The sequence below is a fragment of the Chlorocebus sabaeus genome, chromosome 9, assembly GCF_047675955.1.
Source record: "Chlorocebus sabaeus isolate Y175 chromosome 9, mChlSab1.0.hap1, whole genome shotgun sequence".
NCBI lineage: Eukaryota > Metazoa > Chordata > Mammalia > Primates > Cercopithecidae > Chlorocebus > Chlorocebus sabaeus.
Window position 1 is genome coordinate 33470430 of NC_132912.1, and position 15385 is coordinate 33485814.

At 38.1% G+C, this 15385-nt stretch overlaps 1 protein-coding gene across 22 annotated transcripts in view; it reads left to right on the forward strand.

Moving 5' to 3' along the window:
- The window catches only part of PARD3 (par-3 family cell polarity regulator), a 714326-nt gene that overhangs the window by 344696 nt on the left and 354245 nt on the right, over positions 1-15385 (forward strand). For all 22 annotated transcript variants that reach the window (XM_037986591.2, XM_037986601.2, XM_037986605.2 and 19 more), the window contains exon 4: positions 9210-9388. In XM_037986591.2, the coding sequence (XP_037842519.1) occupies positions 9210-9388 (179 nt within the window). The remainder of the gene's footprint in view (positions 1-9209; positions 9389-15385) is intronic.

Here is a 15385-nt window from a genome sequence, read left to right on the forward strand (position 1 = left end):
GAAGTGGGCGGATCACCCGAGGTCGGGAATTCAAGACCAGCCTGACCAACATGGAGAAAACCCGTCTCTACTAAAAATACAAAATTAGCCGGGCTTGGTGGTGCATGCCTGTAATCCCAGCTACTTGGGAGGCTGAGGCAGGAGAATCACTTAAACCCGGGAGGCGGAGGTTGCGGTGAGCCGAGATCGCACCATTGCACTCCAGCCTGGGCAACTAGAGTGAAACTCTGTCTTGAAAGAAAATTGCATATATTTTTTCCCCTTGACTTTGTTTTCCCTCGTTATGTTTGTTGGATTCATTGCAACCATTGAAAACATCCTGTTATCTACAGTAATGTATCTTAAACTTACCAAGAAATCACCTGTTGTTTCAAGTGCAATATAGGCATCTTGTACTTTTCATATGTCTTATTTTTGTCTGGATAGCGATGTGATCAGATCTGAATTGCACAGGACAGGGAGTTGATTACCAAGTACTCCAGATGCAGCTGTGTCTCCTTGGAGCATAGCGACCTTTGACCTGGCCCTTAAACTATGTATGTGGTGCTCATTGCACTTATCTGTAAAATATATTATTTCAGTTTATCACTAAACATCTTCCAACCATAGTGTCCTGTATTTATTGCTTATATAGAAAAAATATTTAATAACGAGGTGATAAAACTCATTTTAATATCCTTCTCTCTCAGTCGTTTGTTGTTTTTCAAAGCTTATTTCTTGCTTTGCCTTGCATAAATTTCTTCCAAAGATTCTAGGAAATAAGTGAAATATGGATAAATACCTTTATGAAAAGGAGTAACACATATCTGAAGGTGGGGTTTGCAATCGTGATAACAGGTTTGTATCCCCACAACATGTAATAATAACTTGCTTCTTCCCATGGTCAGGTGTCTCTTTAGGAAATGTATAATTGCCCTGAAGATGGGAGAGAGATAATTTTCATTTTACATGAAGAGTAATTTTGCTGTTTGCATCATAAGTTCTAAAAGCACACATGTAACTGCATATTATTTTAGATTCGATTAAATACCTTGATGATTTATGCCTGTCTTCTTGGCAGAGGTTTATTTGTTGCCTTAAGTGGTTAAATAATTGAAAAACAACTTGAAGAATGAAGGAAGAGAGCATTTGGGCAAGTTGATGAGAAGAAAGAGTGGGATATTTAACAGTTAAAATGTATATGTCTGCCCTTTGGTATTTGCTCTAATTCATAATTAGATCACCATTCCTTCCACTTATTTAAAAGGCACCTTACCTAGAGAGAGACATCAATATTTACAGTGCATTAGTGCCATGGAGAATTTCAGATCTTGTGATGAGGGTTTATTGCTGTTTTATCCCCTCTTCAAAGCAGTGTACACATCAAACAGTCTTCACCATCATTCTGGACCCAGTGACATCGCACCATTCGCTCTGTGCTTCGTGCAGCAGCTTAATTATTGAAGATCCTTGTCTTTGAATTTTCTTTTTAATATTTCAGGGGATATACTTTGAAAATCTATATATTAAATAAATCAGAAGATTATGGAATTAGAAAGTTTTATCATATTTTAAAATGCATCAGTTTTGCTAAAATTTGAGATAAGGAATGGCTATAATAGTGACCAAATTACATTAAATGAGAAGCTCCTATTATTTCTAATTACTGAAATGAACACAATTACATCAGATTATTAATAATGCTGAAATAGGCCATGGGTCCCAGAAACGTAGCAAATCATAGGTGAGAAGATTATGTTTTATTCATCTGAGGCCAATGCAAAATTACCTTCTTTATGCCAAATTGTATTTAGCCAGGACAGTTAGAGTTGGGAATCCTTCTAGGGTGAACTTTTAGATGAATGAGGAAGTTGTGTTTCGTGATTCATTTTGTTGATAAGACCAGATGTTTATACGAATGTCTTTCTTTCCTTAAAATAAGGTGAAACTTGTGAAAGGACCTCATGCCATTTGTGGCTACTACTGCACCATTCTCTAGAACTCTGTGTTGCTTGTCATACTTTGACCTGTTGGGAGCTACCCTGAGAATGGCTGCTGAGACTGCTTTGCAGTGCTTTTATGTTTTTTATAATACTTTTTTTTCATAAATTGTTATTCTGCAAGGATGAGGTTTGGTGGATGATCCCTGGTTGGGGGTGTATGAACATACGTGGACTGTTACCTTTCTGGTATTAAAGGAAACTTCTAAACCCAGTAATGCCACCTCTGAATTTATACATTAGGGATGGAGGCCCAGAGAGGTGACTGATGTGCCATGATCACAGGTCTAGGCCAGTGGTTCTTAGTGTGTGGTCTCTGGGCCCTAAGGGATCATTAAGATCATTTCAGGAAGGCCTTGGGTGCGATACTGTTTTCAGAGTGTTATGAAAACCGATTTTGTGTTGTTCACTGGGTTGACATCTACATCAGTGGTGCCCAGGCCCTGAGGGGCAAAAATGTAGATCACTTGACACAAATCGAGGCAGTGGCACCAAGTGTATTCTTTACCCCACACACTCACAGTTTTTTTTAAAGCCATGTTCACACACTGTTTTTGATTAAGAAACAAAAGTAATTACTTAAAATCTGATCCTTTAATATACAATTTAACATTTCATGTGATGATGTAGGCATAAAACACTTCTCCAACATATGGAAGCTCAGTGGTTCCTTTTTAAATTTAAATTTTATTTTATTTTTGTTGAGGTATGGTCTCACTGTGTTGCCCAGGTTGGCCTCCAACTCCTGGGCTCAAGTGATCTGTCTGCTTCAGCCTCCCTGAGTAGCTAGTGTTAGATTTGTGAGCCACTGTGCTCAGCTTCTCAGTGGTTGTCTTGAGAAATACTTTTATGCGAAAGCTTGATTTACATGGGAGGTTTTTTCATGGAACAGCATTTTCCTTTGAAATACGGACAGAAAAACTGTGGTTATTCAGACTTGAGTGTCTGGCAGAGAGTTTCTTAAGAATGAGTGACGCAAACCTGTCACTACAAGGCAAAAAATGGGCAGTATTTGTTGCTAAAGATAAAATTCAAACTTTCTAGTGAAAATTAGATTTTGGAAAACTTATGTCCCACTGTGAGCATGACTGCTTCCCAATACGTAAAGATATTTCTGATTAAATTGGCAGAGATATTAACATGTGATTTTCTGTAATAAAGAAATGTATCAACATTTGGAAGATTGGCTTAACTCAGTAACTAATATTTTCCAAATGACTAATGTTATGGAATTTTTTGTGGGTAGAAGTTTCATTCAAAATGTGAGACAGACAAATAGATTTTAATGTAACAAAGAAAGAAAGCTTCACATTCATATTGCAACTGACCTTTGAGAAACCACTACTGGTCGAGTTATGGTGTGGTATCAGAGAAGAAAATCTAAAAATTTCTGGAAAAGCTATTAAGATATTATTCCCTCTTCCAGCTGCATATTTGTGAAGTTCTTTTTTTCCTTTATATACTTTTTCATATGGCAGCTGAGAATGCAGAAGCAGATATGAGAATCCAGATGTCTTCTGTTAAGCAAAATGTAAAACATTGCTGCTCTTTCCACTAAATGTGCTTTGTTTTATAAAATACAATTTTCATAAAATTGAGTTGTGTTAACATGTGATGGGTTTTATTATTATTAAAGTAAATTAGTACATATTTTAAAGTTGTTCTCATTCAGTCCTAAAATGGTAAATACCACTAGCTCTGCCCTCACATAAACAAAACTCTTTGAGACCGTCAATTTTTAGAGTATGAAAGGGCCCTGAAATCAGAGTTTGGGAACCACTGAATCTAGTCCTGTTTCCTTGCAGGCATGCTTTCCTATTTTATACGTAGTACTTCCTCCATTTAACGATAGATTTTTTCCTTTTCCTATCTTAACATTTCTGAAATTTGGGTGCCTGTTGTTACAATATATGTTTATGGCTAATGTAACGTTTCTTCCTCTTCCCAAAATGAAATCATGCTGTGAATTAAAATCAGGATATGATTTCTCAGAGCATAATTCTACTAGGAAAACAACAAAATTCTTCTCTTTTTTTTTTGAGACGGAGTCTCGTTCTGTCATCGAGGCTGGAGTGCAGTGGCACAATCTCGGCTCACTGCAACCTCCGCCTCCCAGGCTCACGCCATTCTCCTGCCTCAGCCTCCTGAGCAGCTGGGACTACAGGTGCCCACCACCACGCCCACCTAATTTTTTTTTTTTTCTTTTTTTTTTTTGTATTTTTAGTAGAGACGGGGTTTCACTGTGTTCGCCAGGATGGTCTCCATCTCCTGATCTCGTGATCCGCCCGCCTCGGCCTCCCAAAGTGCTGGGATTACAGGCGTGAGCCACCGCGCCCGGCCCAAAATTCTCTTTTAAAAAACTGAAACTAACATTTATATCCTCAGGTAGCTAGAAATGGAACTTAATAGATCTGATTTCATAATTTGTGTTTGGTGATTGAGCACTGGCTCAGGAGCCTGAAGTCTTAGTTGGAAAACTTTTCATGTCATCTCTCTAAGCCTCAGCTTACTCATCTGTGACGTGCATTACATGTTTTTCTATGTGTCTAATGTAGTGCCTTATTTAAATAAAAAAATTTCAGATCCCTCCATTTAAGTGGTGGGTTCTAGTACAATGTTACTACACTGTATGTGCATGCGTGTGTATGTGTGTGTGAAAACTCCATAAAAATGCCTTATAATTTTCATGCAATCATAAAACCAAGAAGAAATCATAAACCAATACACATCCAGATGTGTAACAGATATCCATCAGATAGATACATATCACTGTGAGAGATAAAGATGCCTTGCTGAGTCTAAATCGTATGCTGTATGAACCTAGACCTGCCCCGGGGTGGCATGGGGTCTTTTTATTTGGACCTTGGTTATGGTGCCTTTATGTACTATGATGACTCAGGTCTTACAGCGCTTCCAACCATAAGAAAACCTTGATTTCAACATCATTATGATGTCGTTTGGCCATCCTTTTATGAGAACATGCTGTTAAGTGACTGACTGACTGACAGGGCCTTGCTCTGTTGCCCAGGTTGGAGTGCAGTAGTACAATCACGGCTCACTGCAGCCTTGAACTCCTGGGCTCAAGTGGTCTTCCCACCTAAGACTCCTGAGTAGCTGAGACTGATGCAGGACATGTGAGCCCCACAGTGGGCCTTAGCCCATAAGGGTCCTTGTCTTTGCCCAGGAAAGAATTCAAGGGCAAGCTGGGGCTAGAAAAAAACAGCTTTATTGAAGCAACAGTGCCGCAGCTCTGATTGCTTCTGCAGAGCTGGGATACTCTATGGGCAGAGAGTGGCAGCCCAGGACAGTTTTCCAATCATATTTATACTCACTTTTAATTACATGCAGATTAAAGGGAAGTTTATACAGACATTTTTAGGAAAGGAGTAGTAACTGGGACATTAGGTTATTACCATGCAAACGGTAGGTAACACCTAGGTGTTGCCATGGCAATAGTAAACTGACATGACAGCTGGTGAGTGTGTTTGATTGAAAACTTTTTCTGTCCCAGCCCTGTTTTAGCTAGTCCTCTAAAACAGTTTGGTCTGGTGTCCAAGCCCTGCCTCTGCAGTCAAGTCCTGCTTCCTGCCCTAGGACTACAGCAAAGTTCTAATACAGTTGCCTGATTTTTTAATTTTATTTTTTGTAGAGACAGGATCTCACTGTGTTGCCCAAGTTGGTCTTGAACTCCTGTCCTCAAGCATTTCTCCCACCTTGGCCTCCCAAACTGCTGGGATTATAGGTGTGAACCATTGCACCTGGCCTTGTTGACTTCTTTTATTGGGTTTTGTTCTTTCTCATCAGTGTGGTAATCAAATCTAGGACACCTTCCTGAATTTGACAGTGGACACAAATGTAAACATGGTGCCTGAAATTGTATGGGAGCACTCCGTGATGAGGTAGTGCAAATAGGAGATCCAGACCATATTTAATTTAATTTAATTTATTTTATCAATATCACTGAAATGCAAACAAAAAGTTTAATGTTGGAAGAACTCACAAGAAGGGCTGCATGACAGAGCATTCTCTGTAGCATCCTTCACAATGCAGTTTATGCAAACACCACCTTATCCATGAGCTCCATCACCTACTATAAGAGACATCCCACAGGGTCTGGAGCTCCCTCTGTTATCTGCCTCTTCTCAAATCCCCTCTTTCCCCTAGTCCACATTTTATTCAAAAGCTACAGGTATATAGAGATAAATACTAATTATTTTTGTCTGTCTGTTGCAGACTAACACATTAACACAGTGTTTGTGTCTAGTCTGAAGAAGATGGTCTTAATTATTTAATTGAAATCATGTATGCAATGTATTCTCCTGAGGAAAATTTCAAACGCAATAGGGTGAGCGGTTTTATTGTGACCAAGCAAGTTCAGTATATCGTCCCTGAATTTACTGAGAGGTTGGAATATACTTTTATTTGATTATTTTACTGTAGATATTGGGTACTGCTTTTGGTCCTATGTCTGTGCTATTTTTTAAAGGCCTTCTCTTCTGAGTTAATAGTGCTTCTTGTAGACTTACACACAGATGGGTGACAGGAAGAGGGAGAGAAGTTGAGGTGTACAGAGGTACTTAACAACTGAATAATTAACCCTGTAATTGGAAAGCAACAGAACCTGTGTCTAAGTAACAACATTGTCTAAAAGTATTTGGTCTTTTCCTACCCATCCCTCCCCATTTTGTTGCTGTTTTGCTTATAGTTTTTAATGTGATGATTCTGGAAATTTTGCTTCCTCTTGGTAGAGAACTTTTCTTATAGTAAGGGCATTGTAATATTAATGCACATCGATTTTTAGATGTGTATTTTTGCGACCTTGTTCTGAGAGTGACTATATAGTTCTTATTGGTGTTTATTTTTGGGGGTGTATATTAATAAGCAGTAAAGGCTGTCATGAGTGTTTATACACACTAAAATCTAGAAATTATTAAAATCTTCATGTTTATGTTTCTCTCAGCAAATTAAGATAGCCACCAACAGTATTAAATTCGGAGTTGACTAAATTTTTGCTCTGGTAATGTTGCTCAGACTGTGTTATTATTATCGAATCCTCCTGATGTAGAAATCAGTGTTAAATTTGATATTATTATGTTTCATATGCTTCTGTTTGCTCTGATAAGTTCTAATTTGCTTTCATTGGAGACTATTGGATTGACAGTGGTTTAAATATAGCCTTCACTGTATATAAATAGCCTGTCTTTAGTTTGGTATCCTCAAGGTTTCCATATCTTTACCATTGACCAGTGCACTAATGTTTCAGAAATATCCCTCCTAGAATAAATGATGAGTTTACTGCTTCATGGTTAAAGCTATGTCATTAGACCAGACGTGGTGGCTCACACCTGTAATCCTAGTACTTTTTGGGGCTGAGGCGGGTGGGTAACCTGAGGTCAGGAGTTCAAGACCAGCCTGGCTAACATGGTGAAACCCCGTCTCTACTAAAAACACGAAAACTAGCTTGTCATGGTGGTGCACACTTGTAGTAGCCTGTAGCTACTCAGGAGGCTGAGGCAGGAGAATTGCTTGAACCCAGGAGGCGGAGGTTGCTGTGAGCCGAGATCGTGCCACTGCATTCCAGCTTGGGTGACAGAGCCAGACTCTGTCTCAATCAATCAATCAATCAATCAATCAATCAATCAAGCTGTATTATTAGAGGCTTTAAAACAAATACATCCTAGTTTTTAAAAACAGAGTACTCTAAACATAATTTAAATTTTGTCTTATGTTTTTGAGTGATTTCACTCAGTTGCTGAGTGGAACTTTTAGTTCTGATTCCAGCTGTTGCAGACTCTTTTCTTCTTCGCTTTGCATTTTTAATTCTGTTTCTTATTTGCTGTGACGGTGATCATGTTTGCCAGGCTGTTGTCAGTGTTACTGATAATGATCAAGTGTTCACCTGAGTTTAGTATTGATGTTGTTACAGCAATTGCAAGCAAGCTCTTCTATGCAAATATATTTGCTAAAATACTACCTTTCGTGTAATTGTATATGTGAGTATATGACAGAAACTACCTGCGGATTAACGTATTACTTTGAGTATTTTCTTTTTTTTTTTTTTTTTTTTTGAGACGGAGTCTCGCTCTGTCACCCAGGCTGGAGTGCAGTGGCCGGATCTCAGCTCACTGCAAGCTCCACCTCCCGGGTTTATGCCATTCTCCTGCCTCAGCCTCCCGAGTAGCTGGGACTACAGGCGCCCGCCACCTCGCCCAGCTAGTTTTTTGTATTTTTTTTTTAGTAGAGACGGGGTTTCACCGTGTTCGCCAGGATGGTCTCGATCTCCTGACCTCGTGATCCGCCCATCTCGGCCTCCCAAAGTGCTGGGATTACAGGCTTGAGCCACCGCGCCCGGCCAAGTATTTTCTTTCTTAAGTAGAAATAATATATTTTCTGGTAATACTTTATTGAACAAAAGAAACATTTTATTCAACAAAATTTTTCAGTAGAGCAGCCAAATGTCTAGATTCTATAGATTTTAAAAAATTGATACATAATTTTACATATTTATGGAGAATATGTGATGTTTTGGTACATGCATACCAGGTGTAATGGTCAAATCAAGGTAATTAGGATATTCGCACCTCAATGATTTATCATTTTTTGTGTTGGAAACATTTCAGATCCTCTCTTCTAGCTACTTTGAAATATACAATAAGTTATTTGTCAACTATGTAGATTCCGTATTTTTATTCCAGTAGATACGATTAAAAGGTAGGTGAAATTTGTTTACTTGCTTAGAATCATTATTTTTTGAATGATATATGTGATGATTATTTAGAAATATTGGGGCAATGATCACAGTATTGGTTATTATATTACTCTCTACTGAGTACACACTATATGTCAAGCACTGCTTTACCCCTTTATATTATTTAGTACTCACATTACCCTGATCAAAGATGTACTGTTTTATTTTCATTTGAGTTGGAAGGAACTAGAGGCAGAGAGAACAGTTAGGCACCCTGGCCAGGGCCACATAGATAACAAGGAGTGAAGTCCAAATACAAACTTGGGCAGTTTTGCTCAGAGCTGACACTTGACCGCATCTCTTTCACCATGTAGTATTTTAAAGGACCTAAAGGAATTTGTATTTAGAATACTGACCCATTGTCTCCTTTTACGAAAGTGAAATTCTGTTCCTTAATCTTTAGGATTTCCCTGTGTTCTCCTAACATATAGTTTACCAACATTAGTATCTTATTTTTCAGCGTAGTGCTTTTGTGTTTACAGATATGCCTCTTCATGTTCGACGCAGTAGTGACCCAGCTCTAATTGGCATCTCCACTTCTGTCAGTGATCATAATTTTTCCTCTGAAGAGCCTTCAAGGAAAAATCCCACACGCTGGTCAACAACAGCTGGCTTCCTAAAGCAGAACACTGCTGGGAGTCCTAAAACCTGCGACAGGAAGGTAACCACCTCTGCTTGTTTGCTGCCATCCCTTGCCCCTCCTGACTTCTTGGTGTCCATGATGAGTGTTGTGTCTTGGGTAAACCATTGGTTTCCAGGGCATCTTCACGATGGCCTTTTGTGAGCATGGTACCAACTTTCATATCAAAGTTCAGATACTCTCCTATTTTATATCACACTTGAAATTTCTGATGAAAATCAGTGCCATGTATCGTATGCACTTATTAATATATCCATTTTTTGAATAGATTCCATTTCATGTCATTAAAAATGAAAACAATTTGGCACAATATGTGTACCATATAAAGTCCCTTTCTTGCTGTCTCTCCTGGTCTCCTCTCCCATTTCTCCTCACAGGCAGCCTCTTTATTTGCTTTTTCTATGTTCTTACAGGGATATTTGACACATGTATAAGCAAATATTTATATTGGTTCATGAGGTACATTAAGGAACTTAGAACATTATGAACTTTTAAGGATGAAAGTGGACTTCATGGTAATTTAGTTTGACTACTCAGTTGATCATTTTATCCTAAGTCTCCTTGTAAATGGAAGTTTGTTGTCTAGTCTTCATAATATTTTATTCCTTGACCTGATTTATTTTAGTCCTTGACCTAATTTATTTAATCTGAATGAAAAAACTTTATTTTAACCTGTTTTGTCTGTTTTAAAAAATTTGTTGGCCGGGCATGGTGGCTCCCACCTATAATCTCAGCGCTTTGGGAGGCCAGGGTGGGTGGAACTCCTGGCCAGGAGTTCAAGGCCACCCTGGTTAACATGGCAAAACCTCATCTCTACTAAAAATACAAAAATTAACCAGGTGTGCTGGCATGCACCTGTAATCCCAACTACTCAGGATGCTGAGGCACAATAATTGCTTGAACCCAGGAGGCGGAGGTTGCAGTGAGCCGAGGTTGCGCCACTGCACTTTAGGCTGGGCAACAGAGTGAGACTCCATCTCAACAACAACAAAAAGCATGTTGATGCTCTTTGTCAGAACCCTTATTGTTCCTTTTCATCACACTTCTCACCTCTTATTTAATGTGCATTTTGCTGAATCTGTCATTTTCACTTTTGAATCTGTAGATGCTCAGTAAACTTCTGTTGAATGAATTAGTAAACATTTTTTCAGTGCAGCCAGTAATTTAGCACAGTATATATTGAGGAATGTTGAAGTAATACTAATCACATAAGATTAAAAAGGATGTAGCTTGATATTTGCTTGATTTATTCTTTGCATAGGTATAAAAATACCTGTTTTAAATATTTCAACTTTGTTTTGCATTTCAGCACACTCCTTTCTGTAGTAGTTCAAGTGGAAAAAAAAGTGCATGGAAAACACAGGTTTAAACTGAGAAGAGTCTGCTTGGAAAAAAAGTATATTTAGTTTCTGATTTTTTTGAATTATGAACTTAACTTTTAGGTTTAGTCTCCTGAAATACTTTGTTTTTATAGCTGTGTTGAGGAGCCACATTGGAAGATCTTTTCATTAAGATTAGCTTGAAATTTTTGAGGACTTTATCTTGCAGTAGACTATCCAAAGAACCAGAATCCAGTTTATCAGTGGGTCTCGTGCCAGTTAATTCTCTTTTAGAATAGACCTAATTTAATTTACCTGGATATTCACAGATGTGCAAACAAGTCAAGTTGGCAGTTAAAAGAAATTTTTTAACTAGGTTTTCAACTGTTTGAAGCATACTGAAGTTTCTTTTCAAGTTATTCAGTATCTTGGATGTGTGAGTCCGTTTCAGTTGCAGCAGACAGAACGTGTTTGTATCATAAACATTTTTGAACAAAAGGGATTTATCACTTAGAATTTTTTTTCTCACAAAATCACTGGAAGGGTTTGCAGAGCAGATCCTAGGATGGTCCTGGAGAACCTTTAAAGCTATGCAGTAACAAACATGTGGCTTGCCTGTGGAGCTACCCTCTCTGCTTTCGTGGTGAAAGAGGTGCTGCAATCCAGGGACCTGAACTCCTCCCATCGGAGCCTGCCTTCTTCACACTACACACCGCCCTGCCTCCAGGTGTACTCACCTTGCTTCTGTCATTTGTCAAGCTGGAGACCCACCCTAGAAGTGCTGCCAGTCATAACAGCCCAGGAAAATCTGTTTCACACCACTATTAAAATCTCATGCTAGTGAATCTGAGTGGGTGGAGTACAGTTTGTATCTAGACCCTTATCTGCAGAAGAGCCTGGGAAATAGAGCATTAGCCTTAAAACCTCTGCAGCACAGGAACACATGTTAGGAGACCACTGAGACCCTTGTTGCCAATTAACAACATCCACCTTGTTGACGCAGTTTCATTTTTAAATATTTATTTATTTATTTATTTAGAGACAGGGTCTTGCTTTGTCACCCAGGCTGGAGAGCAGTGGCACAGCCTCAGCTCACTGCAACTTCTATCTCCCAGGTTCAAGCATTCTCCTGCCTCAGCCTCCCGAGTAGCTGGGTCTACAGGCACTAGCCATCACACCTGGCTGATTGTTTAATTTTTTGTAGAGATGGGGTCTTGCTATGTTGCCCAGGCTGGTCTCAAACTTTTGGACTTGGGTGATCCTTCCATCTCAGCCTCCCAAAGGCTGGAATTACGGACATGAGCCACCATATCCAGCCTGACATGTTTTAAATAACATGCTTCTATCATTGTAGAAAATTTGGCAAACTCATAGAATAGAACAAAATAAAATTATTCATAACTCCAGAACCCAGCAACAACCAGTATTCACACACACACACGTTGGAGTCATGCTATGTTCATGTATTCGTATCCTGATTATTTCAACATTATTTTTCATACAATAGGAATTTTCCCTGGTGTGAATTTTATTGTAACTATTTTAATGAGTGTAAAACATTTCATTGTAGGTTGTATTGTCTTCTGTCAATTTTGGACATTCATGCTCTTTCTCTTTTTTTCACATTATAATATTTATCTTAAAAATTGTTACATATTCAGCCATCTTTTTGCTTACATGGAACATTATTTAATGTAGCCAGATGCCCATATTTTCCCATAGGAAAAGCCTTGATCTACATATATATTTCTAGATGAAGTGATATTTGCATACAATATACTTGAATAGTAATGTGTAATGAATTAGTCTTTTGAATTTTCTTTGGCTTTACTCTTCAAATACTAATCTTGCTGTCTGCATTTTATACTGTTTGTATTTTAGTCTGAGAGCTCATATATAAATATGATTAAATGGTATTTTATTTTCAGTTATAAAAAGCCTTCTCATCTTTTCAGTATTCAGATGGAAGGAAAGCATACTTGCTGCTTAGGTACAAAGCATTCAATTTCTTTATTTCTGTGAAGCCCATGAGAACTTACCTATGCTGTCATGCTTCAAGATGTTATAAATTCTTATGAGTGTGTTGTGGTTCAGGTTTTCTGTGTAAAATTGTGGAAATAAATTAGTTGTGCATTCATAGCCCTCTGATTTAGTGATCTCTAGTGGTTAAAAACAGTTAACATTTTTAAATAACTCATCTTCATAGTTAAGTGGTTTATATTCCTGCAAGTTAAATGAATAGAGTAAATTATTTTAGAATAACATTAAATTAAAATCTCTTGTTTCTAAGCAGGAAAGTTGTATTCTGATACGTTAGAGCACCATCAGGTCAAACTCTCTCCTTTGGTTCAAAACCACAAATGAGAGGTGGAGTCTTCCTTGTTGAAATAGTGGTCATAATCTCATTCCACTATTAGGCTTAGTGGGCAGGGTGTACAGATGATGATGATACTCTATTGCCTGAGAGCCTGAAGAGTCCAAGGGTCCCATGGGCTTCTGGATTTCTGAAAAATTTTAACGCTTTTATTCGGAAGTGAGATGGAGAGGGTAAGGGAGCTGTGGCTTTTTTCAAAGTTATTTGACATACTCACCTTTGTGTCCAGTATTTTGTGGCTGACTACCTTTTCCAACTGTTTTAGGGAACATTTTGCTCACACTTGGTGTGGGAAGTTTCTTGCTAGAGGCTGTATTTTCATTTGAAAGTAAACATGTTAATATTTTATCCTGCAGGAGAGTATTTCAATCGGTGTGAATACTTTAATCATCTTTGCCACCTCTTTGGTCTTCCTTATTAAGTCAGTGTTGCTGTGAATATAGAGGCCAGCTAGTCTGTGGAGAGCGTGTGATTCATCCCATCAAGAAAGATGTAATGAGCTCTTAGAAGAATCAGCCTACCATGCAGTTCTAGGGATAAGGACTATGGACTATTTCACTGTGCAGTTGCTACAAGCCATTGTTCTGTCCCTGTAAATAATGAGTGGCATTGTTTTTGTAAATTATATTTCCTCCTAAACAATTAACATAGGTAGACTTAGTATAAAACCAGTTGTGGACAAGTTTCCAAAAGAGATTCTTACCTGATTAGGGAAAGGGGAAGAAGGTAATAAAGGGAACCTATTGCATTGGCATAATTAGCTTCCTTTTCTTTTGATTTTTTTAAAGGGAGACCTTGAACTGTTTCTTACCTGCTGGGTTTATTATTTCTTATTTCTATTTGGTTTAGTTGCTTGGCATGTTTGGTATCTTTCCAATACCCCTGATACACACAACCTCTTGTAAGAGATGCTTTCTTAGTTATGTCTTTGTCGTCTCACTTTTCTTTCTATTGGAAAGGTGAGATGTTTTGTCTTAAGTTTAGGAAATTACTTTTATAAACATTTTTGAAGTATATTTCAAGGTTCCCCAACCTCCTTTTTCCCGCTGATAGTAATACAGCTTGCTCTTTGCATATATACAGTAATGAAGGGTATACAGAAGCAGGGAAATGCCATCAGGCTTCTGTGTCCATGGGTTCTGCATCCATGGATTCAATGAAGATTAGATTGAAAATATTTGGAACAACAACAAAAGAAGAATCGTTGTGTCTGAACACATAGAAACTTTCCTTCGTCCTCATTTCCTAAATAACACAGTGTAACACCTATTTACACAAAGCATTTTCTTTGTATTAGGTCATGTAAATCATCTAGAGATCATTTAAACTATATGGGAGCATGTGCATAGGTTATGTGCAGTACTCCACCATTTCATGTAAGGGTCTTTAGCATCTGTGGATTTTGGTATCTGCGAGGGGTCCTGGAACCAGTCCCCCAAGGATACTGAGGGATGATTGTAATTGGAAATTTTGAAGATGACTAGTAATGACATTTTGATGTATTAACTTTAGGACTTCTGTGGAGCATGGCTCTATACAGATGTTGGCTATTCTTACTACCAGGGGGAACATCCAGGTATAGTTTAATTTCCTGCAGTTTTTCCCAATTTCTGCTATATTGAGAATTTTCCTATGCCTCATAAATATGTCTAGTTTGCATAATGTTATATTATGTGCTGATTTTTTATAGTTAATGTTTAACTCTATTTGATGGTTTTTTTCTGTCATATGACATTTATATTTTTGTCAATTTTGTTTGCTTTTATAAGTAACCTTTAGAAGTACCCTTCAGAGAATGTCCTTGTATATCAATTTATGTTGGCATCTCTGATTATTTTCTTTGACTAGATTCCTCAAGTAGACTTATGTGGTAAGGAGTTGAACATTTTTAAAACTATTGGTAATTGTTTCACATAAATTCCAGACTAATAAAGTATGAAGTAGTTAGGATGTATAAAATGCTCTGAGAAGTCCTAGATAGGATAGGAGTGAGGTTGGGGGTGGTGGTGAAGGAAACAAGCAGCTGGTACTATTCCTGAGTTCCAGAACTTACTCTCTCACTAGATGGCTTAAGGGTTCTACATGAATGTGCATCAGAATTACCTGTAGACTTCCAAGAGATGAAACACAGGCATTACTCACACCAACAGATTCCTTTACCCACTCCAGAAAATTTGTGGGTTTCCTTAAAGCTCTTCTGTGGTTTTCAGGGCTCAGTCTTTTTTTTTTTTTTTTTTTTTTTTTTTTGCCCCAGAACCTCGGGTCTAGCTGAAAACAGAAAGTGTGGTTACATTTTAAGGGAGAGGAAATAGAAGTATAGTCATG